Here is a 15,941-nt window from a genome sequence, read left to right on the forward strand (position 1 = left end):
GCCCAGGAGTTGGAGGTTGCTGTGAGCTGTGATGCCACGGCATTCTACCCAGGGGGACAGCTTGAGGCTCTTGTCTCAAAAAAAAAAAAAAAAAGTCAAGACATAGCTGGGCATGGTGGCTCATCCCTGTAATCTGGCACTTTTATAGTCCCAGTGGGAGGATCATTTTTGAGCCTAGCAGTTGGAGAGAATTGTGGTTATACCACTACTCTCTAGCCTGGATGGAGTGAGACCCTGTTTCAATACTAAAAAATAAAATCAACTAGATGATATGTATGGAACTTGTGTGGATCTTAACTTAAATGTGTTCATTATAAAATTGTTCCTTCGAATCAGTTTCAGTTAAGAAAAATTGGGCACTGGAGCATAGGTGAGGTTAAAGAATTAATAATGTGGGTGGTGCCTGTGGCTCTGCCTGTGGCTCAAAGGAGTAGGGTGCTGACCCCATATGCCAGAGGTAGCAGGTTCAAACTTAGCCCTGGCCAAAAACTGCAAAAAAAAAAAAAAAAAATATATGAAAAGGGGATTTTTCTCTTTTTGTACTCAGAATAATACCATTTACAATGTTAGGGTCCAAAAAAAAAAAGAGAGAGAGAAGGTTAATTTGATTAATCCTTACCTCCTTTCTGGGATATGCACTGATCAGATTCCAGTAAGTTACGTCAGTCAGCCCTATTTTACAGTTTGCTTTAAGGAGGAAGCCCAGACATAAGAAGATAATTCATAAGGAGACTTGTTGATGTCACTATCAAATTTTGGAATTCTGTCTTGGTCCTGTAAATAAATGAAAGACTTCTACTACATGGCTACGTTCTGTGCTCCTCCACTCACATCCAAGGGGAAGCCGACACTTCCCTCTCAGCCTGCTTTGCACACGATAGTTTATGAATTAAAAACAGTGCACAGATGATTTGAATGCCACCACTGTTCATAGTATCACCCTGGACACTTTTTCCTTATATACTGAGATGCCCTAGTCCAACAATCCGGCATTATGCTACCTTTTCTATAAGTTTATCATCGTTTCTGCCACATGTTTCTTAGATATCCATCAAAGAGTTAGATGGAATTGGGTTGAAAGTTCTGGTTTTAAATTTACTGGGTAGTTTTTATCCAATATAATTAAACCAAACCCCTAAAATACATATACTCATATATATACTTCACAGACTGCCACTGAAAATGTCCAAAGGAACTATTAATTTCTTACACCTTCCTAAAAGTGAAATATTAATGTGTGAACATTAAAACGTATGAAATAAGCTTTTAAAAATATTTGCTTTAAAAGGTAACCAAGCAGGAATCATGTGACTGAAACTGTGTACATGCAGAAAACATAATTATTTTAATTTAATATCTATGTAAATATTTTCAAAAATTATTAAAATAGGTACAAAAGTTATTTATTTAAGCTCATCACAATCTTAACAAGGAAACTTATCAGCAAAGTAGTGATCAGAGCATTTTACCTAGAAGTTTTCAGAGGAAATGTTTTAAAAATAAGGAATAAGTGGGAAATCAATAAAATAAGGACATAGCTGCATCTTCAGCGCACACATTCTGAAATAGACACATCACATGTATAAAATCATCACATTCTGGACAAAGTGAAGGGTAAATGGGAGCCAGCGTGCGGGGCCTCAGATTTCAGGCAGGGAGCTCAGGGGTCAATGCCAGGTGGAAAACCACTTTGACGCCTTTCCACTGGAGAGTGAGAAAAGGCGAGCAAGAAAGAAAAAGGAAGACCTTCCTTCAACTGCTTAGCCCGAGATCCCTGAACGTGAGTTGCTGAAACTGAGACTGGGCCGGAATGAAACATGGAGACCATGTACAGCAGGCAATGCTGAGGGCAGAAATACAGTTTCTTAATATCAGCAACTGAAGGCAGAGGGGGTGCCAGGACGTGGTGAGGATCTATGTGAAGAATCTCAGAGGAATTTCGTTCTTTCTCTTCCCTACAGTATCTTTACTTACTTATAATTTAAAAAATATTTTTAATTGAAAACATTGTGTGTATATATATATAGTGTATGTGTGATGTTTTAATATATGCATGCCTGGTTTAATCAAGCTAATTAACATATCTGTAACTCACATATTTTGTGTGGTAAGAACACTTAAATACAGCAATTTTCAAGCACACAACATATTGTCAATTTTTATTAACTAAGTACAAAAATTTCTTGAACTTTTTTTTTTGAGGCAGAGTCCCACTTTGTTACCCTGATAGAGTGCTCTGGAGTCATAGCTCACAGCAACCTCAGACTCCTGGGCTCAGGTGTTCCACCAGCCTCAGCCTCCCAAGTAGCTGGGACTACAGGTGCCTGCCACAATGCCTGGCTGTTTTTGGAGACAAAGGTCTCACTGTGACTCAGGATGGTCTTCAACTTCGGAGCTCAGGCAATCTACCCTGCTCGGCCTCCCACGGTGGTAGGATTACAGGAATGAGCCACCATCCCGGCCTCTGGAACTTATTTTACTTGACAATGAAACTTTGTATCCTTTGTCCACAGGACTCTTTAAAAAGAGCCAGACTAATTCCATGTTCCAAACATTAGCAAAGTAATTATTCAAAAAGTGTGCAGTTGTACACAAGTATTTGTACATACACACATAAAACAAGGAAAAATATCCTATAAGCAATCTACATCACAAAAGGAATTATAAAAGGACAAAGAATGTTTGGAAAAACACATCCTTATGCATCCATACCAGTTTCCTTGTACTTTTGACTCAACATATTCGTCTTTAATTGTTTACACATCCTTTCTGGTACAGCCGATGTCCTAGGCTCTGCCACTTACCTTACGGGTTCATTGTCTCTCGCTGCGTGTTTATCCTTCAGAACCTGCAGAACAAGCCCCAGCGCCATGGGAGGCTTCGGACTCTGTGAGCGTTTTTCTTTATAGTGAGTGCAATGTTGAGACATGCGGGCAGAGGGCACGGGATGAACGACGCAGGAGGAAGGGGGCTTTTTATACCCTGGTTTCCAGGTGTGGCATTTTGCCTTTCCTTGTTCCATGCAGCAAACTGAACCAACTGTATGTATGTGTACGGATATACGCGGTGCGTGCAGTCGCACACAGACCCAAACCTCCCCAACCTGTGCAGTGGCTGGGCAATCCTTGCAACTTCCAGCCTAGGCCCAATGACAGCTATCTTAGAACCTCGGGATGTGGACGCGGTGCGCTGACCTTGCTCTTAATCCATGCCAACTCCCTCTAAATTTCCGTCCATGCTCCCACTTGCTTCCTGGAGGGTTGTTTCTGTCTGCATGAAAAATGTGGTCTAGAATGTGGACCCAGGAAACCCAGAGAACATCTTCAGCAGGCATGACGTGCTGGAGCTGACACTCGTCTCGGGCAGAGGCCTCCTTTCAGGCTTGTCTGCCCTGGGGTATTTTTACGGAGCCTCAGGATACCCTTTGGTGTTCTTACATCTTTATGATTCCTCTCCTATCAAAGCTTAAAATTCTTTTTACTAAAATTCTTCCTTTTAAATTACTGTGTGGTTTTTTCCCCCTCACTTGAATTCAGATTGATACGAAGCCTGGCCCTTAAAATTGTACCATTCTATTCGTGAGAAATTGCAGGAAATACAGGTGGAGGGGTCAAAACAATAAAATCCGGAAAACTGCAGGAAAATCCCACCTTTACTATCTCTATCTAGCTCTTTGTCTCTTCCCCTTTTATTTTTAATAATGCTAAAGACCTTTCTTAAGATAACTACGTCTCATTTTGCTGTTTCTTTGTAAATTTGTTTTCTTCAGTTATTTTTAATTACGGCATTTTAGAATTAGATACAATTTGTAGAAGGTCTTCCTTTAATTATAAATCTTATAAATGTTCATAATTAAATAATCTTTCTCTCAAATCGCAAAAGACATTCTTACCTAGAGTTGAACACTAATTGAGAAATAAGATCAGCATTAGTTTCTATGTATCACTATGGAAAATTTAAAATAATTTTTTTTTTAAGCCAAAATATTTTAAATGCCGAATGGAGAAAAGCAGCCTAGGAATAGCATGGAATTCTCTAAGCTTAATGGAATGAATAGGGAAAATATTAAATGGTAATAAGAACAGAAAGAGGAAAAAGCATTTCATACAATGAAATACATCGTTACTTAAAATAAAAAGGTAAATAAAAATAAAATGTTTCAAAGCAGTATAAAAAGTACTAAGTTTTTTATTAACAGAAAACCATATTCATAAATCCTACAACTTTTTATTACATTAATACATTTTAATTAAAAATAAAGAAAAAAATAAGTGAGGAAATTATTACTTGTAAAATTCTGAAATAGTTGTCTTTAATATACAGCAGGACTAGCTTGTTTAAAAGTTGGTTCATTAGGCCGGGTTTAGTCACGCCTACAATGTTACCACTCCGGGGAGTGGAGGTGTGTGAATTGCTTGAGCTCAAGATTTCCATACCAGCCTGAGCAAGAGCTAGACCTTATCTCTAAAAATAAATAGCTGTGAGTTGTGGTGGGTGCCTGTAGTCTGGGAAGATGTAGCAAGAGGCTTACTTGAGCCCAAGAGTTTGAGGTTGCTGTGGGCATTCTACTGAGAGAGACACAAAAAATTCTATTTCAAAATAAACAAACAAATAAATAAAAATTGGTTCCTTGATATTGATGTAGTGAGTGACATTTTACAAACAGCGTGGTGAGTTTGCCAATGATCAACTGTTCAATACTCTGTGCAATATATGCGTGATTGTGAATGTTTTCCCAAGGATACTGAATAATGTTGAAGTTTTTCCAAATTGTTTACTATAATACATAGTCATAGTATGCTCATTTAAAAAAATACTGAGTCTAGAAACCACATTCTGTTATACATTCTTTTAATATAGAATATTTATTACTCTTTTCTATAGAGAACAATAATTTCTAATACATTGATTTATAGAAAACAGGCTTAATCAATTGCTTATGTGCAATCATAAACATGGACAAAATGCATGAAATATAATTTGAGTCATAGATTATTTTACTTAATTTAGGAATAATAACCAAAATAAATAGTGTTTTAGGACAAGGTATACCTGATAAAACACCTGAAACCCAATAAAAGGAAAAATGATCTTTTAAAGTAGCTCCTAGATTAATAGAGCAACCAGATGACTGAGTCTTAAATAACACAATTGAGGCAGGTAGATTCCATAGTAATCAACTAATCATCTTATAAAAGCAACATTTTCCTATTATATATATTAACATCAGAATTATCAAATTTTTGTAACATGTATTTACAAATAAAGCAAAATTATTTGAATTGCGAAACTTTATATCTGAGATTTGGTGGTTCATTTTTTATAATACAAATCTCTGAGTAGGTAGAGAAGGAAACTATAGTATTTTTTAAAAATTTTAAAGGTTCCTCATGCATTTTAAGGAAGAAAGATCTTACAACATCTCCCACTATATAAATATTTTCTTGATGATTTAAAAAAGAATCTGCTTTTGACAAAAATAACTAGTAATTAGTTAATATGGATTTATTTTGTGATATTGGAAATTGCTTAACACTGTAGGAGATCAGAAAACTAAAATAATAATAATAATAATAAACTATTTTGTTTTAAGCTAATCATAATTTTTGGCCCCCAAGGTAACCAGAGTTTTTTTTTTTTTTTTTAAAAGATAGGTACTTAATAACTCAGTCTTCTCTGTTCCTCTTTTGATTGGAATTATCTACTACACGTCTCATTTAGTCTGAGCAAAACGTGGCAAGCTTGGAAGCAGAGAGTGTCTGTGTGAACTTGGCAGATTTCCACCTTTTCCTCTTTGAGAAAAATGAACAGGACGGCACTGAAACAATAATTTTAGTTCCCTTTTGTCTTTAAATGTCTTTTTTTGTTTCTTTGTTTGCTGTTGCTTTTTCCCATGTTTTTGAGAGATGAAATGGTTCTTTAGGGAGAATTGCAATGAGCGTTTGTTCCTAGTGTTAATTTCCAGAATATTGCATAGGCTGATTGGTATTCTTGATTATTGTCTAAAAATCACATGTGCAGGAAACCGTGGGTTTTGATCCAAGTATGTTTCCCCTCAAGTGAAAACGTAACATCAAAAACAGCAAGGAAGAAAACAAAAAAGATTAACACAGCACACAGCAAACGTTCTCTATTATCACTCATCCACACTCCCCAAATGGAACAATAAGCACCTAACCAGGCTGAATACCTTTCTCCTCATTTGCAAAATAATGATACATCTTCCGCTCTATCATCTTTACCTTTAAGAATTTTATAAATGAAAATATTGGTAGAAGAGGACTTTGTTAAAAAGTATTATTATTTGGGGGGGATGAGGAGAGAGGCGAGGACAGGGTCTTAGTCTTGCTCTGCGTCTGGGGCTAGAGAACCATGGTGTCAACCTAGCTCACAAGAACCTCAACTCCTGGGGTTCCAATGATCCTCTGGACTCAGCCTCCTGAGTAGCTGGGACTCTGCTGCCGTCCATGACACCCACCTGATTTGTCTATTTTTAATAGTAGATGAGGTCTCATTTTTGCTGAAGCTGGTCTCAAACTCTTGAGCTCAAGTGGTCCTACTGCTCCAGCCGCCCAGAGTATAGGATTATAGGTATGAGCTACTGTGCTGACCAAAAGTAATTTTTCCTAATATTAACAGTAACAGTTAAACCATGATAATATTACAAGTTTTTAACATGGGATACATTCCCTTCTAAGGAAATCTGAATGAGCTAGATGGTACCTGTTTGCATTTGACATTGTTATTGTGGGTGAGGGTGGAATAAGCTATTTTTGTTTTTTGTCAGATGCCTAAGGAAATCTATTAACTTATATAATTTTTCAAAAGTTAAGAAATATAACGATTTTCAGGGGTTTTTTTGTTCATTTGCTTTACAGAAAAAATTGTGAGTTATAAATATAGCAAGTAAAAATGCACACATAATAAATATAATAGTGAAATTTTATAACTAGTACTCATATCCATCAAAAAATAATGTGATATTGAAATCCATGGGATAGTATCATTGAAAAGAGTATTAAGAAATAAATACTTTCTTTTACACTATTATTTCAACAAATTCTAAAGCTGAGGCTCATGCAATAATATATAAATCACTTATAAAATAAAGAAGAAACATTATTTGAAAATATTAGATAATACAAGTCAAATCTGTCAAGTGTAGCACATAAATGTCTTAACACAATAATCAAGTAAATGAGGTGAAAGCTGTGTTGATTAGTTTGATGTAACCATGTCACATTGTATGAAAAAATCAATACATTGTACTCCACATGTGCATAAATGTATTCATGATCTATATGTATATTATTTAATAAAAAGAGAAAATATTAGATAATGGAATGCAATATTGCCAAATAAATGATGGAATTTTAAATTTAATTGTAACCACATTTAAAACTGTTAAAAGACGATGTAAATTTTAACGATGTTATTTGACACTAAACATCCAAAATACCATCGTTTTCACATATAATTAATTACAAATAATTAACAGAATATTTTATATTTTACCTGTGTCTTTGTGTTATAAAGATGATTTTTGTCTCATTTCCCATATGCTCAAATACCTGGACAGGTGACAGATTAAAAGATGTCCTATATCTGTCATTTTTTGATAGATGCCACATTCTTATATAAAAATTTTTTTAAAAGTTGGAATAGTCACACTCTGTTCTACAGTAAACCAAACATTTTCTCAATGATCTAAGCGTGTAAACACAATTGTTTGTGTTCTGAATGTACCAGTGACTGGGATGGGGAGAGGGCGAGGAGAGAGAGTACATTTAGAAGTTTGCAAAATATTAATATAATAAATAGGCTGACATTAGAGTATTTGCCTTTACTATTTGGTGCAAATAGGTATCATTTTTCAAATCAATGAGGCCCGTTATCCTGACTAATACTAAGAATCAGAGAAAAGTATAATGTTGGTGATTTTTAGATTCTTATAGTGATAAAGATTTTGCCTTGTCTTCAAGTAAAAATTGTACCTTGCCGAAACTTCAATGACACCACGTTGCAATATCTGGTTTTCATCTCACTTTCTTCTCTGTATCCATCCTTTTTAATTTTCCTAAACGCAATCTTCTTTCATCTACTTCTACCTCTCAACTACAGATCTCTAGATATGTTTCTCTGCCCATTTTTTTTTTCTGTCTTAAAGTATAAATCCAACTAACTCGGGAAATTTTATCTAGTTAGCTGGATCTATATCAAATTAGTTCCTGTACTTGCCCTGCTTTTCAGTATCCCTAGTAAAATTATTGTAAATTACCAAATTTTGTAAAAACAAATAAAGAAAAGAAAAATACATGGAGAACATTATTTTTCTTTTCGTGAATTTTTTATTATTATCTTAGGTTAATTGAGGGTACAAAGAAATAGGTTAGATTGTTTGCATTTGTTAGGTAAATTCCCTCTTATAACTGTGTCCCAACCCCAAGAGGTGTGCCATACACCATAACATTGTGCCCCTCAGGTGGGAGAACCACCAACCCCTTCTCTCCTTCCCTCTCCTAGATCCCTCTTTCCCCTGCTCCCAGCCTTGGAATGATTTGAATTTTCTCTTATGTGGTTAGGTATTAGATCGTCTACATTGGATTCTTGCTTCTCCATTCTTGTGATACTTAACTAAGAAGAATGTGTTTCAACTCAGTCCAGGTTAATACAAAAGATAGTCTCCATCTTTTTTAATGGTTGAGTACCATGGAATATCATAGTATACATATAGCACAGCTTCTTAAATGTATGTATTCTATGGTATACATACAGCACAGCTTGTTAATCCATTCCTGGGTTGGTGGACATTTAGGTTGTTGCCACATTTCAGCAATTGTAAATTGAGCTGTGATAAACAGTCTAATGCAAATGTCCTCATGACAAAATGATTTTTTTTTCTTCTGGGTAGATGCGTAGTAATGGGATTGCAGAATCAAATGGGAGGCCTAATTTGAGTTCTTTGAGGATTTTCTATACTTCCTTCCAAAAAGGATGTGTTAGTTAGCATTCCCACCAACAGTGTATGTGTGTTCCCTTCTCTCCACATCCACGCCAGCACCTGCAACTTTGAGACATTGTGATGTTGGCTGTTCTCACTGGGGTTGGGTTATATCTCAGGGTGGTTTGGGTTTGCTTTTCTGTGACAATCAGGGATGATGAGCATTTTTTCAAATGTTCGCCATTTGTCTGTCTTCATCAGGGAAAGTTCAGTTCATATCTCTTGCCCAGCAGTAGATGGGATTGTTTGCTCTTTTTCTGTTGATTAATTTGAGCTTTCTGTAGATTCTGGTTATCAACCCTTTGTCAGATTCATACCTTGCAAATATCTTTTCCCCTTCTGAAGGCTGCATTTTTGCTTTACTTGTTGTGATGGACAACAATCTTAATTGACTGTAGATTTTATTCTCAATATATAATCAATCATTAATTTGTGTTCATCCCAGCTCATATTATATTTTTCATGTGTCAATTCATCTCTGTCTCCACTCCTTCCATGCCATCAGGGATTTAATATCTCTTTGGGAGTAAACATTACTCAGATAATTCTCCAGAGAGATGTTCCTACAAAATACAACTTTTCTTCATCCAGTCTCTCAGTGCTCATGACACAATATATCACAGAATATTTTTAAGCAATCGTATTTATCAGCTAACCTTATAATGATGTAGCCAGTTTCTAGGACAGTCAAATTTTCATTGATGGGAAATGGTCCAGAAGAAAAAATACATATACACATATATATGTGTATGTATGTGTGTGTGTGTATAAATATTCTCTTTTGGATATGGTGAAAAGATAATATTTTGGTGACATTATATGGAACTCAGCATCCTCTGAGGCACATTTGGGGACTTAGGAAGCTGTATCACCATCTGGAAGCATGTTGTACCATCCTCAATTGAAGAAAACACCTCGGTAATTTCTGTACCATTTCTTTATAAAAATAACTCATATTTCATAATTGTGATTGTCAGAGTCCTTTTGTACATCATTTCAAGAAGCTTTGATTACCAAGCAGTTGCTCACTGGAATCGTGACAGCAGTTTGCTGACTCAGTTCTCTGTTTCCAGACCTCAGAATGAGCGTTCTAAAATGTCGTTCTTGTCATAGGGTAATGGCTTAGCAAATAAAAGTGATGAGGATGTCTTTCCCAACACAGAACATGTGAATATGCCTCAGTATAAAATCCAAAGTCTGCAATACCCTCTCCTCCTCCTCTCATGACAGCTGCCCAGCTCACTTCTACAGTTAGACTTTCTCATTTCAGTTTAGAACCAGGTCCCCTAACGCCCACCTCATATATTTAATACCACACGCTTTAGGTGTTTTATGTACTTTTATTATGTACTCTAGGTGTTATGCATTTCTTCAATCCTTTTAATCTTTGGAATTCTGCCTGGCCCTCTACTCCAGTAACCAAGGGTGACAGAGACACAGGATTCCATCCATCCACCATTGCACCCCCAGCCTCTGAAATTTGCTTTCTGAAATTTGCTTGAGTTGTTCTAAGTGACAGTGAATCAAATGCACACAATTGAGATATTAATCAGATTTCTTTATAATTTAATTTTTTCATGTATATATGCTGATCTTTATGTGAATTTTGTTTTTTTTTTTTTTGGCTGGGGCTGGGTTTGAACCCACTACCTCTGGTATATGGGACCAGCGGCCTACTCCTTTGAGCCACAGGCACCACTAATCTTTATGTGAATTTTTAAAAGTATATTTAAAAACTAATTTAAGAAAGAAAATTGAGGAAATATATATTCAGATAAAAGAGAATATGCAATTTTTAACTGAACATAGATTTGTACAAGTTAGTGGCAAAAAAAATATAGTATCTACATCATTGAAATATATGCATGCATAATATAATTTCATGGAAAGTCCTTTTAGGAAAATTTGCATACCTCTCCATCTGTCCAGGGAGAAAATATTAGACCATCAATGTGCTTCTCAGCATGTTTCCCTTAGTATCATGTTAAACGAAGACAGAAATGAAGACCAGCCCAGCCAGATTTCATTGTTGGCTCCAGTTCTATTACTTTATTAATCTGAACTTTGTTTGAACTGCTATTGAACAAGTTTTTGAGCCCTATAATTTTATTTTGTAAAACGGATTTAATTTGGAATCACTTTCTCATCAGAGTAGCATAAAAGGTGATGCTCTCATTCCCTTTTGTTAATAATTCTTGACAATGAGAAACACTTTTCATCCGTAGTATTCAAGGCACAAATATCTAGAATAACAAGATAAATAAGCAACTTAGATGAGTTTTTTAAAGAAATCCTTCCTTGTATTCATTTATACAACTACTTTTTGTTTAATATTTTTGTGTTGAGGAAAGGCATTATTAAGTATATCTCAAAAATTGATAATTTATATAAACTAATACTCCTATTTTATATTGACTGACAGTTTATAATTCAGTTTATAGATTATACTCTTAGCCAACAAGTTTTCCTTAACTATTCCTCAAAGTAGGTTTCATTGTTACCTGCTGTGAAGGTGGGGAAAGACTCAGATGCCTTGCTTGCTCCAAATCACAGTGTACAATGACTGCAGCTTAGACTCGTTACCCTCAAATTGCATGTTAAATAAAGGACATACTGTGGTGTGTAAATAGTATTGGATGTAGTCTTGAATCATAATAATCTGAAATGACAAGTGGACATCTTTTCCTAGGAAAAAAAAAACACATGTGCTAAATAATTAATAACAGGAAAATGGTTATCTTTCTTCCTTAAAATTTTATTTGAAAATTAAAATGAAAACTCTTTCATTGCTATAGTAAACAGAACAATGAATATCCCCAGCCAAGACTTGTGTACGCCAATGATTTACTTTTTTATGAAAAGCATCCATGTTCAAGGTTAATTCAATGGAATAAATAATACCTTATATATGATTGATTTTATTATGCTAGTGGCCCACTATTTTTGTTAAGAAATAGAGCCCAATACAATATATCTTACTGGCAACTCAATGTACGAGGTAAATGTGAGTGGAAATTCATTGAAAAGGGGACAGAACTGTTCATTCAGTTCACTTCCATATATGTATAGAGTACTTTGATTAATTAGAAGTTTGTTTTGTAACATATTAATACAAAGCTCAAGTCTCTCCAATCTCTTAAACCTTCATAATTAAAGGAGTCGTTTTCAACATTTAGATAATAGGCCAGGCACAGTGGCTCATGCCTATAATCCCAGCACTCTGGGAGGTCGAGGTGGGTAGATTGCACAGGTTCAAGACCAGCCGGAGCCAGAGCAATACTTTTTCTCTAAAAATAGCCGGGCATTGTGGCAGGCACCTGTAGTCTCAGCTACATGGGAGTCTGAGGCAAGAGAATTTCTTAAGCCCAAGTTTGAGGTGGTTGTAAGCTGTGGTACCATAGCACTTTACCAAGGGCTACCCAGACCTGGCCAAAAACTGCAAAAAAAAAAAAAAAAAAAGAAACTCTGTCTCAGAAAAAAACAAAAACAAACAAACAAACAAAACCATTTAGTCAGATGCTCATATTTAGAACATCAAATAATACAATAAAATACTCCTTATCAGAAACTAATAATAGCCTGTGCTAACAAGATAAACATGAATTTTACACAGTGTTATTGATATTCCTTCAAAATATGCACATAATGAGATTCCCAGCAATATGCAGGATGCCATTCTGTGGAAATCTGAGCCAAAAACTGTTTTCATGAGGAACAAATAACAGACATGTACTGTGCACGCAACAATCTCTCTGACAAGCTAAGATGTGGAATCTTAAAAATACATGAATGTCAATGTTAGCATCTTTATTTTTCTAGGTTGTAACTCTTATTAATGGCAAAGCCAGGATTCAGAATGTCAGATTTCCAAGCCCCTGCCCTTCATCCCACCTATAAAAATCTCATGATATTCTGAAATCAAAGCCTTACTCTAATACCCGCATTTATTATTATAAGTACAAAGTGCATAAAAATATTTTATTAGATTATTTAATTAACATGAAATGATTTTGATTTAATTAGGATTGTGTTATGAGAAAAAAGAAACAAATCAATGGAGAGAAATAATGTGCAAATTGTATTAGTTCTGTGAAGTTTTTATGCATTTGAAAAGATCTCTATTTTTTTTTAGTGTAATATAAATCTAGGCCTGTCATCTTGCATCTGAGGATATTTTTGTTTGACATGTTGCTAAAAGCACTTTAATGCTAGAAACTCCAAACAATAACTTGTACAATCAATTTACTTTAATTTCCAGAATTAATCACAATCTCACTATGTGATCTCGACAGCGTATCTCCTTTCTGACAGTAATGAACTTCTTGACTGACACATTCATGTCTTGAAAGAAAACCGTTAGTTGATGAACAGTGAAGTGATTTGAGCATATCGGCATTACTCCGCTGTTTTATGATCTGAGATACAGAGAGAAACGTATTTGATGTGGAACACTTTTCCTATAATCTTGATGAGTCAAAGGGAAAGGATATACACTGTTTCTAAGCTGTAAATGCATTATATCCTTCAATCAATTAAAAAATCTTATTACTTTAGCAAATACTTTAGTAACCCAATAATTGTACCACAGTTTTGTTCTCAGTATAAGCAGAAAATATATAACTTCAGCAAATCATAATATCTGGCATCCAGAGAAAGTAAGAAGAAGTAGAAGGATAAAGAAGGAAAGGGAGCTACAGGTCGTGGGGGAGGAGAAGCCTTGACAAGTACCAGCGGCGCTCTGAGAACTAACAAACCGAACTGACAAAATCCACCTGATTAGCAACAAAAATTTACCTTATATCTTATGTTACGACTCTGTTTTGAAAGGAGTGAGACAATACATTTTGAGCTTTAGAAAGTGTTTTAAATATTTGCCACCCATTTGACAGTTATTCTAAACCAAGTCCCTAATAATTTTGGTAAAGCAATTTCAATCAAAGCTATACTCATAACAGCAATGATCTTGTTCCGGGATCCAAAAACAGCAACTAGAATCTGTCTCTCTTTATTGTTCTAGGCAATTCAGAACATCAGTGCAGTAGACAGAGATGAATCTATAGAAGATCCCCATTTTTACTTTGATCTATCAGTAGATGACACAAACCACTCAAGTTTTACAATCAGAGATAATCAAGGTAATATCTATCATTGGCTTGTAAAGACTGTTGATCTGGTCTTTGTGAATCACGTTTGATCTTATAGAATGTCTGGCATTTTAGCGGAATACAATGAAATTTATACTGGTTTTGTAACAAGATAAGTTTGAGAAATAGTAAAGAGTTAACAATAAAAAATTTATTTTGTACAAATAAATAAATGTCAGCTATCTCTCTCACCTCTTAGATCTTGGTGAATAAAATCACATGGGTTTTATAGACCTCAAGAACTTGATAAAGAATTGGCTTAACAGAGAGGATTTGGCAAAAGTCATAAGTAAGCATGCATTTTAAAACGATTTATTGATTTTCATTTTACTGCTATTCTCTCTAGCAGAAAATAAAACCCAAAGAAAAAGTTCCAAAAATACGTGTTCCATTTCTGTGTGCATTTCTTTAAACTAGAAGCTCTTTGTAAAGCCCTCAGTGTCTGGAAGCCCCTGAGAAATCTGAATGACCCTGAAAATATAATCGCAGTTCTGACACCATGCCTCCTTTCATGAGTTCGTATAATTCAAATTTCAATCTATGTCTAAGGGAGGAAATGATAAATACTTAACCTACAGTCATGGTAGTTTGGTTGAAGCAAAGATACTTGGGCTGATTAATTAGGAGCTATAAATAGATATAATTGATTTAAGAGAGTTACTAATACTTTTCCTTTTATACTAAATGATTTTACTGCTCTATGGATAAAGAGTTCTAATGAATGTTATATTAAGAGGCAGAATATTTCCCCGCTCTGTGTAAAAGCAGATTAACTTTATACGGAGGCAATCTGTTTTCTTTCTGCATTTGTTTCACTTTAAGAGATTTTTGGTCACAATATTGTATTCCATTTTAATTTTACTTTATACCTCAAGGATATGAAACGCTGCCAGGTTTATTACTCAAGTATTTGTAACCAAATTCCTCCAACTGTCCTAACACCTGAGGTGAGCTTCAGTCCGGGATCTTCTGTGGAAGAGTGAATAGTTTGTGTTTCTGCCCATTTCATTCTGGTCAAATTTCCCTGGGGAAGGGAACTCAAATATACTTAGGAAAAAAATGTACAAATACCAATATGAAAAAGCATTATCTTAGGTTTGTTACTATTATTATAAAATAAATTTGAGGGAAATAAGTTGATTGAAACATAAAAGGTTGACTTGGTTTAATGTTTACATTTACAAGTAATTTAATAAAATACATATTCAAAAAGAAATCAACTCTCTATCTTACCTTGTAGATCTTCCTGGTAAATAAAATCACATGGGCTTTATAGCTCTCAAGAACTTGATAGAGAATTGGCTTAAAAGAGAGGATTTGGCAAAAGGCATAAGCAAGCATGCATTTTAAAACAATTTTATTTATTTGCACTTTACTGCTATTGTCTCTAAAGTTTGTAAGATGGTTACAGAAAATATTTTGGAGGAAGCCAATCCTAAAAAGAAATGTAAAACCGCAGTGCTGAGGCACAAGTTACACTGAAAGAAGTCGGTCTGAATGTTTTGGGATTTGGAGAAGATTAATTCTCTATATGTTGAAGTATATATTGTCATTTTTGTCAATTTTTGAATGTCCTCTCCAGATGAATGAATCAGTATGACTATAGTTTAGTGTTTTTCTGAATTGTAGATTATTGTGTCTCATTAGAAAATGTATTGAGGGCAGCACCTGTGGCTAAGTGGGTAGGGCATCGGCCCCATATACAAAGGGTGGCGGGTTCAAACCCCGCCCTGACAAACTGCAACAAAAAATAGCCAGGTGTTGTGGCAGGCACCTGTAGTCCCAGCTACTTGGGA

General features: G+C 35.1%; 1 protein-coding gene across 1 annotated transcript in view; it reads left to right on the plus strand.

Moving 5' to 3' along the window:
• CDH19 (cadherin 19) overlaps positions 1–15,941 on the plus strand; it is a 60,968-nt gene that overhangs the window by 39,840 nt on the left and 5,187 nt on the right. The window contains exon 9 of the mRNA XM_003788407.1: positions 14,019–14,136. Within this exon, the coding sequence (XP_003788455.1) occupies positions 14,019–14,136 (118 nt within the window). The remainder of the gene's footprint in view (positions 1–14,018; positions 14,137–15,941) is intronic.

The sequence above is a fragment of the Otolemur garnettii genome, unplaced genomic scaffold (genome assembly GCF_000181295.1).
Source record: "Otolemur garnettii isolate 467f Iridium unplaced genomic scaffold, OtoGar3 scaffold00027, whole genome shotgun sequence".
Taxonomy (NCBI): domain Eukaryota; kingdom Metazoa; phylum Chordata; class Mammalia; order Primates; family Galagidae; genus Otolemur; species Otolemur garnettii.